Genomic DNA, 14,368 nt, shown 5'->3' with positions numbered 1-14,368 from the left:
CTATGCCAGGGACTGGAGAGGAGAATCCGGCTGAAAGTTGAACCTTGGACCCAGGAGGAGCAGTGTGGTTTTGGTCCTGGCTGTGGAACACTGGACCAGCTCTACACTCTCCATCGGGGGCTCGAGGTTCATGGGAGTTTGCCCAACCAGTCCACATGTGCTTTGTGGGTCGGCAATCGTAGGTCGCAAGAAAATCAAACCTGTTTGAATCCACTCGCCTTTCATGAGGGTTTCACACCAAGCATCGGATCATGTAGTATGAGAAAATGAATTGGAAGCTGTGAACTTTTAAACCCTGTGTACAGTTTGAGCTGAGGCTGAGTGAAACGATCGAAAATATCATACACTGTGCAATATTTTAAATCAACTTAAGATTTCCGATTGGGAGCTGGTCGTGCGGTATTAATTGGTTCTCGTTACCTCATGTTTACTACACGAAGCACGACACACGATTCAGACAAAACTCGACCGATCCCAAAAACAGTCGCACAAGTGAAAAATCGGCTCAGGGCCAAAAATCGATCCACAAGTGAAATGATTTGAACACAGGAGTCACACATCACAATTTAATAGAATAATTAGGGATGTAGCAATAATCGAAACATTGTGATATCGTATTGTCAAATTTCTCACAATAATATCATGGACCCTCACAATATATCGAATTACAAGTCTCTTTGTTTAAATGAAGAGTTATGGTGCAGCAACAACTAAAAAAACACAGACCAACTACAACTACATAGACCATGATCGTTTTCTCCATTTCAGTGCAGACAGCAAGAAGAAATAACAGTTCTAACACTTTTAACTCTTAGTTCTTTGGACTAAGTCTTGTCAAAGCTGTTATTATTGTTACAATTGTATTATCGGACACGGTCACATCTCTAATCGTGAGCCTCCCCTAAATATCAAGAGTTTTCCCGCAATATCGCAATAAATATCCGTATCATGACACTCGGATATAATATTGTTACGCCCCTAATAATAACAAAGAGTAAATACTAAAAGTGGTAATAATAAATTCTAAATAAGCAGCAAAAAAGAAAGCAAGATATCATAGTATAACATAATTATATAAATGTATAAGTAAAAATAAAATAAAAAATAAAATAGAAAATGAAAAAAATCTCCATAACTATACTATAACTATATTAAATCTCCGTAACTATATTATTGTTTATTTATTTATTATTTATTTACATTTATTTTTTATTTATTTATTTTTTTTCGAGGACATGTGCGTGGTTTATGACAGTGCGGTTACAGCGGGAGACTCGTGATAAAGCGCTTTTTCTCCCCCACGCACACACACGCACACGTCACGCACAGACGCACGCAGCCGCCTGGACAAACGCAACCCGGTCTGGAAAAACGAGGCCACCCCCTTCAACCCACTCCACCCCCTCCCTCCGTCCGTCCACACTGAGCCTTTTGTCACGGCTCGGCTCGGCTCACTTTCCTCCGCCCGCTCCCCCGCCGCGGCCAAAGTGGGTTAGCGGAAGTGACGTAGGAGTCGTGCCTCCCAGTCGTCTCTCCCCGATCTGTTTAAACCCATCATTTTTACGTTTTGTTTCATTTCAAAACAACACCACTCGCACCGTCGCAAATTTAAACAAAAAAGAAATATTTCCCTAATAGATTTTTAATAATAAAGTCGTAAGAAATTAAAGTTAAAGCCGTGACACAGATCTGGCAGTAAAGACGATGTAGATTAGTAAACCCAGTTATGTAACAAGATTAAACATCTTAAAATGTAATTAAAAAACAACCAAAACACGAATTCACATGTTCAATATAAAGCTGAACTAAAAATATAATTATATATATTTGATAACGTGCAGGAATTTGGAGTTTAATAAGCTTTTAATGTTTAAAAAAAAGTGCTGAGTTTTATGTTGACAGTCCAAACCGGATGTGGGCTAATAGTGCTATCTTGACAAAATCCTGTGCCAGACGTCTGAAGCCACGAGTGTGGGGGGGAATTAGTCGCATTTCTTTGGATTTTCCGGCTTTGGGACGTGACATAACGGCGGTCGCGGACGGTTCGGCGTTTCCCCGTGTCGATGGCGACGGCTTTTCGCGTTGAAGAAGAGTTTTAACGGTGAAAATCGAAGCGGTGAGTGACAGAGCCGAGCGGAGCTAAAGGCTAACGGCGCTAGCCTCGCTGGCGTTTCCCTCAAATAAAAGACGTCCTGTGTTCGCCCGCACTTCTCTTTTTATTCACCTTTTTTACGGTTTGACCCATAAATCTTCCTCACGGAAACGTAGACAGACGCTTTTAATGTGCTTTTCTGATTAAAGACCTGGTTTTAGACCTGGTTTAGTCCTGGTTTTAGTCCTGGTTTAGTCTTGGTTTAGACCTGGTTTAATCCTGGTTTTAATCCTGGTTTAGTCTTGGTTTTAGTCCTGGTTTTAGTCCTGGTTTTAGTCCTGGTTTTAGTCCTGGTTTAGACCTGGTTTAGTCCTGGTTTAGTCTTGTTTTAGTCCTGGTTTAAGTCCTAGTTTAGTCCTGGTTTAGATCTAGTTTAAACCTACTTTTAGCCCTGGTTTAGTCCTGGTTTAGTCCTGGTTTAGTCCTGGTTTAGTCCTGGTTTAGTCCTGGTTTAGACCTGATTTAGTCCTGGGTTTAGTCTTGGTTTAGTCTTGGTTTAGTCTTGGTTTAGTCTTGGTTTAGTCTTGGTTTTAGTCCTGGTTTAGTCCTGGGTTTAGTCCTGGGTTTAGTCCTGGGTTTAGTCCTGGGTTTAGATCTAGTTTAGACCTGGTTTAGTCCTGGTTTAGTCCTGTTTTAGTCCTGTTTTAGTCCTGTTTTAGTCCTGGTTTAGCCCAAAATGTGAAAACAGGAAAATCCCTCTGTGTAATCCATTTATTTGAACAAAGTAACTGTAATCCAATTACCACTCACTGAAACAGTAACTGTAACTGAATACAGTTACCCATCATTTGTACTCTGATTACTCTGGTACATGTAATCTGTTACTCCCCGACACTCTTTATTTATTAATGCGAGCAGAAAACGAAATGCCACGGTAAAATGAGCAGATTCTGTAAAAATACTGAGCTAAACTTTACGCAGCTTTGGAATTATGAAAGTTTTGTAATAAATTTAACTCAGAGCTGTTCATGTCTTTAATTCAGCTTCATGTATTTAAAAGAATCTTGCTAAATTTGCTGGAAATATGTCAAATTTAATGCCAGTAATGACAATTCTCGTTTAAATGACCCAGGAAACGGAACAAACTCTTCATTATGTAACTGTCTTTTTTACATATTTGTCCAGAGTGACTTGTATAACGGAGCTTAAAGGGTTTTACTTTGGTGATACGAACATACGAAACACAAAATCAAAGAAAATAATAATTAATTTTGATCATTGAAACCCATAAATTTGTTGTTGTCGGTTTGTAATGTGGATTTTATTTGGTTTGTGACAATATTTTGACCAGGACGTACTTGGAAAATGTGAACTTGCAGTGTTTGAATATAAAATGTTTCTGTGGGATAATTTTTGTCTAAATTAGGGGTGTGCAAAAATATCGAAATATAAATATATCGTATTGTTTAATGTGGTGATTCAGTATCGATATCGTGGGCTGCTGTATCGATATATTGTAATTTTTGGTGTATTTTATGAAATTATTTTGTGTAAGAGCTGCAGTTGTGTTGACATTTTTACTGTTTTGAGTAAAATTGGTGTTTTTAGTCTTGGTTTAGACCTGGTTTAGTCTTGGTTTAGACCTGGTTTAGTCCTGGTTTAGACCTGGTTTAGTCTAGTCTGGATTTAGACCTCGTTTAATCCTGGTTTAGTCTTGGTTTAGACCTGGTTTAGTCCTGGTTTAGTCCTGGTTTAGACCTGGTTTAGTCTAGTCTGGATTTAGACCTCGTTTAATCCTGGTTTAGTCTTGGTTTAGTCTTGGTTTAGACCTGGTTTAGTCCTGGTTTAGTCCTGGTTTAATCCTGGTTTAGACCTGGTTTAGACCTGGTTTAGACCTGGTTTAGTCCTGGTTTAGTCCTGGTTTAGTCCTGGTTTAGTCTAGTCAGGATTTAGACCTGGTTTAGTCCTGGTTTAGTCTTGGTTTAGACCTGGTTTAGTCTAGTCAGGATTTAGACCTGGTTTAGTCCTGGTTTAGTCTAGTCTGGATTTAGACCTGGTTTAGACTTGGTTTAGTCCTGGTTTAGTCCTGGTTTAGACCTGGTTTAGACCTGGTTTAGTCCTGGTTTAGTCCTGGTTTAGTCCTGGTTTAGTCTAGTCAGGATTTAGACCTGGTTTAGTCCTGGTTTAGTCTTGGTTTAGACCTGGTTTAGACTTGGTTTAGACCTGGTTTAGACTTGGTTTAGACCTGGTTTAGACTTGGTTTAGACTTGGTTTAGACTTGGTTTAGACCTGGTTTAGACCTGGTTTAGACCTGGTTTAGACCTGGTTTAGACCTGGTTTAGACCTGGTTTAGACCTGGTTTTCACTCTGCACAGACTTACCGTAAACCGTATCTTGAACCGAATCGATTTGAAATACATCGTACTGAATCTAAATTGCACAGTATCGAAAAACATATCGAGGTTTGTATCGTATCGACTTCTTAAAGACTCTCGGCCCGAGTTTATAAATGTGGATTTTAATTTGTTTGTGACAGTTTTTTGACCAGGACGGACTTGGAAAATGGAAAAGTGCAGTGTTTGAATCTAAAATGTTCTTGGTAATTAATATTAATAAATCTTCTGTGGGATAATTTGTCTGTAAATATATTTTTTAAAAAGAAAATGTAGTAATTATAATTTGTAATAGCAGTTCTGAGGTTTGTAACGACAGTAGAGAGGAGTACGTGACGACGAGGAGGAACTCGAGACAAAAACAAAATGGGAACAAACTCTGAATAACAAACCACGAGCGGATTATTTTAAATTTGAATGTTAAAATTCTCGTGTATTTATAGAGTTAATCAAAACTCTGATCCTCGTCAAAACTAAAACAAATATTCAAACTAAAAAAAAAAAATCCCACTGACAGAAAAGAACAGAACATTTCCTGAATGTTTGTAAGATGATCTGGAACCGGATCAGAACAAGAATAAGACACAGAGACTAGAACACACACGGACCTGATTTACATCTGGTTTAGGCCTGGTTTAGTTTAGACCTGGTTTTAGTTCTGGTTTAGTCCTGGTTTAGACACATGGGAACAGAAAAGAAAGTTTTATCATTTAATGTGGAAAATAACAGATTGTCTAAACAAAGAGTTTTATTTTATTTTCGTTGAGGAATTGGATCAGTCTTGAGTTTGGAGGCTGTTCTTTAATATAATAATAGAGTATTTGTTTATTAGTTTAATAGTTTTGAGTCCAGTTTTGAGTCCGTTTGTAGTCCATTTTGAGTCTGGTTTGAGTCGGTTTTTCAGTCTGTTTTTCAGTTTGTTTTGTGTCTTGGTTTGAATCCGGTTTTGAGTTCATTTTTGAGTCTGTTTTTTGAGTCTGGTTTTGAGTCCGTTTTGAGTCCGTTTTGAGTCTGTTTTGAGTCCTTTTTGAATCCGTCTTGGTCATGAGGCAGATTTGTGATGCGGTTTCCTGTGGAACTTTTCTGTCTTTTATTACTCTGCTCGTGCTCAGTTGAACATCCGCAAAAGTGCGGTGAAGATGATGGACAGAACAGAAACGGTGTGATTCAGTCCTTCACATTTCAGAGTGAACGCTGACGCTGCACAAACGGCCGCTCTGCTCCGTCCCCGGCGCACGACTCCTTTAATTATACGAGTTTAAACGGAGCTGCACAAGAAATCCACGTGTCAAGAGTCTCACAAGTTTAGACGCTTCTCACATTTGGCCGGATAATAAATGTTGTCAAAATAAAATATAGTTTTAAACAAATCGCAACGCAGTTTGAACTACAGGAAGTCCTGGTTTAGACCTGGTTTAGTCCTGGTTTAGACCTGGTTTAGTCCTTGTTTAGACCTGGTTTAGTCCTTGTTTAGACCTGGTTTACTCCAGGTTTAGTCCTGATTTAGTCCTGATTTAGATCTGGTTTAGACCTGGTTTAGTCCTTGTTCAGACCTGGTTCAGTCCTGGTTCAGTCCTGGTTTAGTTCTGGTTTAGTTCTGGTTCAGTCCTGGTTTAATAGATGTTGTCAAAATAAATTGCAGTTTTACACAAATCTTGACGCAGTTTGTGAAGAAAATCTGTTGAAAACTGCAGGAAGTCGAAGAAAATGCTTCTGTAAATTGATCAGATTCTATAAAAATACCAGATTGGAATTATAAAAGTTTTATGTCTGATTTACTTCACAGCTGTTCATGTCTTTAATTCGTCTTTGTGTAATTAAAACAATCTGGATAAATTTGCTGGAAACATGTCAGATTTAGTTCCAGTAATGATTCGTTTGTGCGTTTATAGTTGGTGCACATTTCTTGTTTAAATAGATGGTGTAATGACACAGTAAACAGAACGAGCCTTTCATTATCAAACCGTCTTCTTACATATTTATGCAGAGTGTCTCGTGTAATGGAGCTGAAGGGTTTTACTTTGACACGAACAACACACAAAATCAAACCAAAATAGAACAGTACTTTAAAATAATGTGTATTTACGTGACAAGTTTGACTTCATTTGGCTAGATAATACATGTTATAAAAATAAATTATAGTTTTAGACAAATCAAGAAGCAATTTGTGAAGAAAATCTGTTGAAAACTACAGGAAATAGTTTTATTTTAGAGTTCTGTGTTGATGACGTCACACTGGGAGAGTTCTGTCCAATTTGCCGTCGGCACAATTTGCAAGAAAATGTTTTATATTTTAGAGAAGTAATGATGTCCAAGTCTCACGATACGGTGATGAGTCTCACGATTAGGGATGTGACGATATCCAGATCTCTCTGTACGATATTTTCACGATTTATTGTGATATTTTTTGGAGGCAAAAACTGTAAATATTCTACTTTTCTTGACAAGACTTAATCCAAAGAACTAAGAGTTAAAAGTGTTAGAACTGTTATTTCTTCTTGTCGTCTGCACTGAAATGGAGCAAAGGATCATGGTCCGACATGTCAAACTCAGGCCCGGGGGCCAAATTTGTCCCGTGATATAATTATATTTGGCCCATGAGATCAAATCTGTATCAGAGCTGCCCACCGGGTACAGATCAACTCTAGAGACATGATTTATTTAAAATGTTTTTATTATTTTATTTTCTGTTTGTTCTGGATTCAATGTTTAAACAAAACTTTTATTAAACATTTTAATTTAATTTAATTTAACATTACAGATCTCGAACGAAGAGAAAACATGCAGATGTTGTTGAAATTTTCAGTAAATATTTAGTTTGGCCCACAACTTAGTCCCAGTTTTTAATTTTGGCCTCTGTGAATTTGAGTTTGACTCCTGAACTGTGTAGTTCCTCTGTGTTTTTTAGTTGTTGCTGCATCAGAACTCTTCATTTAAACAAAGAGACTTGTGATTCGATATATTATTGTCCAAGATATTATTGTGAAACGATACGATATCACCAGATTTCAGTTTTTGTTACATCCCTAGTGTGTATATGTGTGTGTGTATATAAATATATATATGAAATTTTCTTTTTTCTAATATTTAAGACATTATTTCAACAAAATAAAGTTATTATATTAATATTTTTCTCAAATATGAACCCTTCCAGACCGACAGTATTGTATACAACACCTGGGAATTTGTTTTATAAAACTGTAGAACTTTACAACCATAAAAGACAGAAAATAGCTTTTTTTTTTTTTTTTTTTTAAATAGAAAAAAGAGTTGTAGTGAGGATCTTCTTGGCATTTTCCTACGTCACACTCACTTTTTTTGTTTTCATTTGTAGTTTTGGTCCTGTAGTTGTGGCTTTTTTCTGGTGTGTTGTAGCTTTTTTTTGGTGTGTTGTGGCTTTTTTTTTGTTTGTTGTGGCTTTTTTTTGGTGTGTTGTGGCTTTTTAAAAAATTTGTTGCGACGTTTGCATTTGTTGTGACCCATCTCGGCTTCCGTAAAATCGTCTTAACACAACATTTTATCAACAAAAATCGACTGAACCGATCAGATCCACCAAAATGTTCAGTCTCGCCGTAGATATTCCTTTAATAAAATCTTAAATATAATAATGATCTTGAGTGTGTTTTTTAGTGAAGTGAGTCCAAATTGTGAAAGGTGTTTTTAAATTTCCGCTAACCAAACACTTCTGAACCCACTTGGTTTGTTTTGTTTTGTGCAGGTTCTAGATTCAGATCAGAGTTTGTGTTTCTGGGTGAGTGACAAACTCTGTGAGACTGAAACTCAGTACTGAAGATAGAATCGAAAACTATGTCCTCGTTTCTTCAGGTTTTACACTTCCTGAAGTTTTGGAATAGTTGTAAACCAGTGTTTCTCAAACTGTGGCGCGGCTCCGTCAGGTCGGACTCGGAGCTTTTCACTTTGTGTTTGTGTCACGTACGACTCGTTTGACCCAGAAATTGTCGCTCGTTTGGATCATTTCTGTTTAAACCACAGAGGAAATGACAGAGTTAACTTTTTTTCACTTTTAGACCTGGTTTAGACCTGGTTTAGACCTGGTTTAGACCTGGTTTAGACCTTGAATAGTTCTCTTATAGACCTGGTTTAGACCTGTTATAGACCTTTTTTAGTCATTGAATAGTCCTAGAATAGTCCTGTTATAGACCTGGTGTTAGTCCTAGTTTAGTCCTGTTATAGACCTGGTTTTAGTCCTAGTTTAGTCCTGGCTTAGTCCTGGCTTAGACTTGGCTTAGACCTGGAATAGACCACCTGATATAGACCTGGTTTAGTCCTGTTAGAGTCCTCGTTTAGACTTGGTTTTAGACCGGTTAGACCTATTTTAGTCCTAGAATAGTCCTGGCTTAGTCCTGGCTTAGTCCTGGCTTAGTCCTGGCTTAGTCCTGGCTTAGTCCTGGCTTAGTCCTGGCTTAGTCCTGGCTTAGTCCTGGTTTAGTCCTGTTTCAGACCTGGTCCAGTCCTGGTTTTGTCCTGGTTTAGATCTCGTCCAGTCCTGTTTTAGTCCTGTTTTAATCCTTTTTTCAGACCTGGTTCAGTCCTGGTTCAGTCCTGTTTTGGTCCTGGTTCAGTCCTGGTTTAGACTTCATTTTTAGTCCTGGTTTAGTCCTGGTTCAGTCTTGTTTTAGTCCTGGTTCAGTCCTGGTTCAGTCCTGGTTCAGTCCTGGTTCAGTCCTGGTTTAGTCCTGGTTTAGTCCTGGTTTAGTTCTGGTTTAGTCCTGGTTTAGTCCTGGTTATCCATTAGTCCATTATACTTTTTTTTTTTTCCATTTTTCATGTAAACACAAAATCGAAAACTGAAAAAAAACCAACAAATCATTATCTGTTTTTTCATTTAGGTTTCGGAGACAAATAAATATAATAAATAGTTGTTTTTTCGTTTTCTTATTTTTGGTTTTATTTTATGAAAAACGAATGACACACGGATCCTAAATGTTTGTGTTTGTGTCTTAAACATGACGTGAATGAAACAAAACACAACTCCAGCTCTGTTTGTGACGAGAAAAGATTCAGGTTTGAGTCGTATCGGGAAGTTTTAATAAAATATTTCCGTCTCTTTTTCTTCCAGACGCTGCTCCAGATGTTTGCCCCGCCCCCCTCCTCTTCCTCTTCGCCTCCCGCTCTCCGCTTCTTTCCCGAGATGGCGGCGGCGGCGGCGGCAGCGGCGGCGCACGTTCCCAAATCTCTGGCCGAATGACGCCGCGTTGATCCGAGATGGAGAGTGGCGAGACGTACCCCCCGCTCCCTCTGTGACCTCAGGAACAAAAAAAAAAAAACCAAACCCCAAACCTATTTTTCTACAAAGATCATTATCGTCGCCCTCATTTAATAGTTAGTTTTTCCTTTGTGTTTTTTTTTTAACTCTCAGGTTCCCAAAGCATTTCGTATCCGACTTCTGCTGCTGCTAAAACCGAGACTGTTCGATCATCAGGGTGCAACGGACTTTAAAAGACAAAATAAATACTATTTTTTTGACTCACTGCACAATAAAAAAACGCTCAAGGAATTTACAAAACAAAGCCATTATTCCGTCAAAACAACCTGCCTAAAAACCATTCAGTCTGTAACTAGAATCCACTTTCCAGGGAATTAAACCAGATTTTTTTATTTTAGACTTTAAGTAGCCTCAAACACTTGGTAGTAACTCTTAGTAGAATTCTTTTTTTTTTTCAATTCCGAAAATCGAATTCCTTATTTTTAGCATTAACAGAAAAGTAAGTCATTCCCAAAGATTTCTGAGCATTTACTCAAAGATCATTCCATTATTAATCCATTCTATAATACAGAAATCATATTAGAATTCTGAAAAAATTAAAATTTTTTAAAAACGAAACTTGAATCTGGACGTGAAACCGCATTCTCCTTCATTTCGCAAACTGATTTAATCTTTTTTTGAGTCCGTTTATCAGCCATTTTGATTTAGTTTTAAGGATTTTTGTTTTTACACCGGATGCTCTGTTTTGTTTTTCTGTTTTTTTTTTTTTTTTTAACTAGGCTTGGGACTGACACAGAAAATCCATGGTGATTATTCCCCGGAGCAGCTCGTCTTGTCGTTTTGGACTCTGCATTGAATTGTTGAACTCGAAACGTTCCGCTTCTTTTGGCTGTTTTAACAGTGTTTGGAATTCTCTTTGCACCTTTTCGTGTTTCGGAAAAGTGGGAAAGTTGAATTTTTTTGCTTAGATACCGCAGCAATATTTTTGTTTTATTAGATTTTTTGTGGACCAACTTTTTGTGCTCGTCTCGGTCTGATAAAAAGGACTTTGGACGTTGAGGAGAGCAGGTTAGTTCTTGTTTTTTTTTTTTTGTCGTTCGGCGGTTGCGGGCGGAGCCATGGCGTCGGAGGGCTTCCAGTACCGCGCGCTCTACGATTACAAGAAGGAGCGCGAGGAGGACATCGACCTGCACGTGGGCGACGTCCTGCTCGTCTCCAAAGCGGCGCTGTTGGCTCTGGGCTGCGCCAACGGGGCCGAGGAGAGGCCGGCCGAGATCGGGTGGCTCCCGGGATTCAACGAGACCACGCAGGTGAGACGCTAACCACTCTGCCGCGGGAACACCAGGAGTCTAACCCACAACCTCGAGCGTTAACCTTGTTACACTTGTTTCCTCATTTCCTCACCTGAACTTGTGTTTGGACTAGAGCCCGACCGATATGGATTTTGTCGTGGCCGATATGAAACCGATAAAACTGGAGTTGGAGTTGGAGGTCTAAAGCAGGTCTAAAGCAGATCTAAAGCAGAACTGAACCAGGTCTAAACAAGGACTGAAAAAGGACTAAACCAGGACTAAAACAGTGTAAATAAGAGCATGTGAGTGACGTGACTCTGTGGTGTGTTCAGGGACAGTACGACACACACACACAAACAGACAAATGACTCCGCAGATAAATACTGATGTGGAGCCACATATTTGGACATTTATGTGTCTGCAAATTGGATTAAATGGACAAAATGTAGAGAGTCTAAGATTTATAACGAGGTATAACACGCCCACGGGAAATATCACACCCCATTTTCATACTAGACAATGTGGGTGAAGTGTCTTGCCCAAGGACACAGCAGTTTTTGACACTGGTTCCCCCCTGAGGCTCCTGGTCCCAGGGGTCTCACATCAGATCAGAGTCCTGCCCAGACGGAGTCCTGCTGAACCTCTGAGACGAGATCAGACTTTGACCAGGCGGTTTGGTCACAATTTTGGTACAAATGAAAAAAAAGTCTGCTCCTCTCTAGCGTGTCAGTGAACTTGCTTCTCTTATTACCTAGTTTCAGATGAATATTGTGATTTACAGACTCTAGACTCTAACATAATGATCCACAGAAGTCTGAGATTAGAACAAGTACCAGAAACACTGTAGGTTTAACACAGAGATCAGGAGTCTAACTCTTGTTTTGTTCTTGGTTTTTCAGGAGAAGGGAGATTTTCCCGGGACGTACGTCGAGTTCGTCGGCAGGAAGCGCATGTCTCCTCCCACTCCGAAGCCCCGCCCCCCCAGACCGCCGTCCGCTGCGTCCGCTCGGGCCGACTCGGAGTCTGAAGGTCAGTCTGCATCAGCTCACGTTCATTTAACCGCAGCACGAAGCACGAAGCACGACCCGAACAGAAACACTACCTCCTAACCCAAAAAACAAAATCCAAAATTCATTTTATTTTTTGGACATTAACTTAGATACTTTTTAAAGACAACGCAGTAGATCTACCTCTAAGTTATGATTAAATTCAATAATAACCATAAATTGTATAAATGGACATGTCTAACCCACGAGAGCCGCCGCGTTTCACACAGGAAGTGTTCACGGTCGTGATTCAGCTCCAGTTCACTTTCTGTTGAAAAATGGGGGCTCTGTATAAATGGATATATCTGTTACATAAGTACAGTTGTAGGGAGTATTATCTGTTACGTAGGTACAGTTGTAGGGAGTATTATCTGTTACGTAGGTACAGTTGTAGGGAGTATTATCTGTTACATAGGTACAGTTGTAGGGAGTATTATCTGTTACATAGGTACAGTTGTAGGGAGTATTATCTGATACATAAGTACAGTTGTAGGGAGTATTATCTGTTACATAGGTACAGTTGTAGGGAGTATTATCTGTTACATAGGTACAGTTGTAGGGAGTATTATCTGTTACATAGGTACAGTTGTAAGGAGTATTATCTGTTACATAGGTACAGTTGTAGGGAGTATTATCTGTTACATAAGTACAGTTGTAGGGAGTATTATCTGTTAAATAAGTACAGTTGTAGGGAGTATTATCTGTTAAATAAGTACAGTTGTAGGGAGTATTATCTGTTAAATAAGTACAGTTGTAGGGAGTATTATCTGTTACATAAGGGTGAGTTGTGCAGTTGTAGGGAGTATTATCTGTTACATAAGGGTGACAGTTGTAGGGAGTATTATCTGTTACATAAGGGTGACAGTTGTAGGGAGTATTATCTGTTACATAAGGGCGAGTTGTGCAGTTGTAGGGAGTATTATCTAGACGTAGCCCTGTTCTTTAGACCCAGAGAAGAGTCCGAGGTTCTCCTGACCCTAAACCTTCTCTCGTGTATTTTCTTTGTTGGACTGTTTTGGTGAACACCCGGCGTTTTGTGGTGTCGATGTTTTAATTTTCTGTGGCCTCCATAAACGAACGGAGCCGCGGCGGCTCAAGCTGCAGCTGTGAGGCTCGAGCAAAACTAAAAATAGAATTAAATCTTGTGTTTAATCTGAGGTTTTTACAGGAAACAGTTGAAACGTTCTGAGCGCGTCCTGTTTTCTCTGAAACCTGCTGCAGCTCCGAGAGCATTTTTTTGCTGTTCCAGATTTCACCGAAAAAAGAGGGAAAAAAAAAAAAAAACGGGTTCAGGGGTCACAGTTTAAATAGTTTGAAAGTTAAATTTGACTCGAGGCGGAAGAAAAGACAAGACATGTTTTTACTCAGTAGATTCGTCTCCATTTACAATTTAATGTTTTCTTTTCAAAAACTAAATAAGTTTCAGTAGTTTATTTGGTTTCATGAACATTATCAAGATAGATTTCCAGTGAATTTCCCCTTTAAAAAACAAACAAATTTATACTTAAATTAAAAACTGTATTACGCAAAACATGACTCTAGTGAGATTTAAGTCGTGTTCTTGTGTTTCCTCGTCAAAATCTGAGATGGAATTGTTTTTTTTCATTCACATGTTTGAGTAACTCATTATTATGAGTGTTCTACATCTCCAAAGCTCTAAACGCTCTGTTCCACCTTGTGATGTCATGAAGCGTTAGTTTTCAAGTGAACAGTTCAGCAGAGATTTTTTGTTCAACAGTGATCTGCGATTCCAGATCTTAAATGATCCGAATGATTCTAGTGAATGTGTGTGAAGTAGGTGTGTGCAAAAATATCGATATATCGTGTCGTTTAATGTGATGATACAGTATCGATATCGTGGGCTGTTGTATCAATATATTGATATATCGAGTATTTTGGGGTTTATTTTAATAAATTATTTTGTTCCAGCTCCAGTTTTGTTGTTTGTTCAGAGGAAGGAAACTCGTTTATGTGACACATTTGACATTTTCACTGTTTTGATGATTAAAATGTTTGAGTTTCATATGAACTTTGCACAAGAAGAAGTGATTTAACAAAGACTTTTACTGTCACAGACATGATTTAGACTAGGGCCCGACCGATATGAATTTTGCAGCGGCCGATATGATGTCGATAAAATGGGAGTTGGAGCTGCCGATATAATCAGATATATTCAGTGATGTAAAAATTCACTGTAAATCTTGGAATTGTTCAAAAGACTTCAGTTTGGCTCTAGTGGATTTTAAATTGGGCTCATTTGCGCAACATTTATTGTTATTCTAAAATTTTACGTCAAATTTACAGACAGTAGGTCGGCC

General features: G+C 38.7%; 1 protein-coding gene across 2 annotated transcripts in view; it reads left to right on the top strand.

Moving 5' to 3' along the window:
* Positions 1-1,921: 1,921 nt before the first annotated feature.
* LOC110170692 (phosphatidylinositol 3-kinase regulatory subunit alpha) overlaps positions 1,922-14,368 on the top strand; it is a 49,002-nt gene continuing 36,555 nt past the window's right edge. For both annotated transcript variants that reach the window (XR_008633251.1, XM_055161849.1), the window contains exons 1-3: positions 1,922-2,116; positions 9,566-11,022; positions 11,904-12,033. Coding sequence is in view for 1 of the 2 variants with exons in the window: in XM_055161849.1 (XP_055017824.1) it covers positions 10,831-11,022; positions 11,904-12,033 (322 nt within the window). In the remaining variant the exon portion in view is untranslated. The remainder of the gene's footprint in view (positions 2,117-9,565; positions 11,023-11,903; positions 12,034-14,368) is intronic.

This window comes from Boleophthalmus pectinirostris, unplaced genomic scaffold (assembly GCF_026225935.1).
Source record: "Boleophthalmus pectinirostris isolate CB_2022bp ecotype Guang Dong unplaced genomic scaffold, ASM2622593v1 HiC_scaffold_4, whole genome shotgun sequence".
In the NCBI taxonomy this organism is placed as follows: Eukaryota; Metazoa; Chordata; class Actinopteri; order Gobiiformes; family Gobiidae; genus Boleophthalmus; species Boleophthalmus pectinirostris.
The sequence above is the reverse complement of the archived record's forward strand: the minus strand, read 5'-3'. Positions and strand labels throughout refer to the sequence as shown.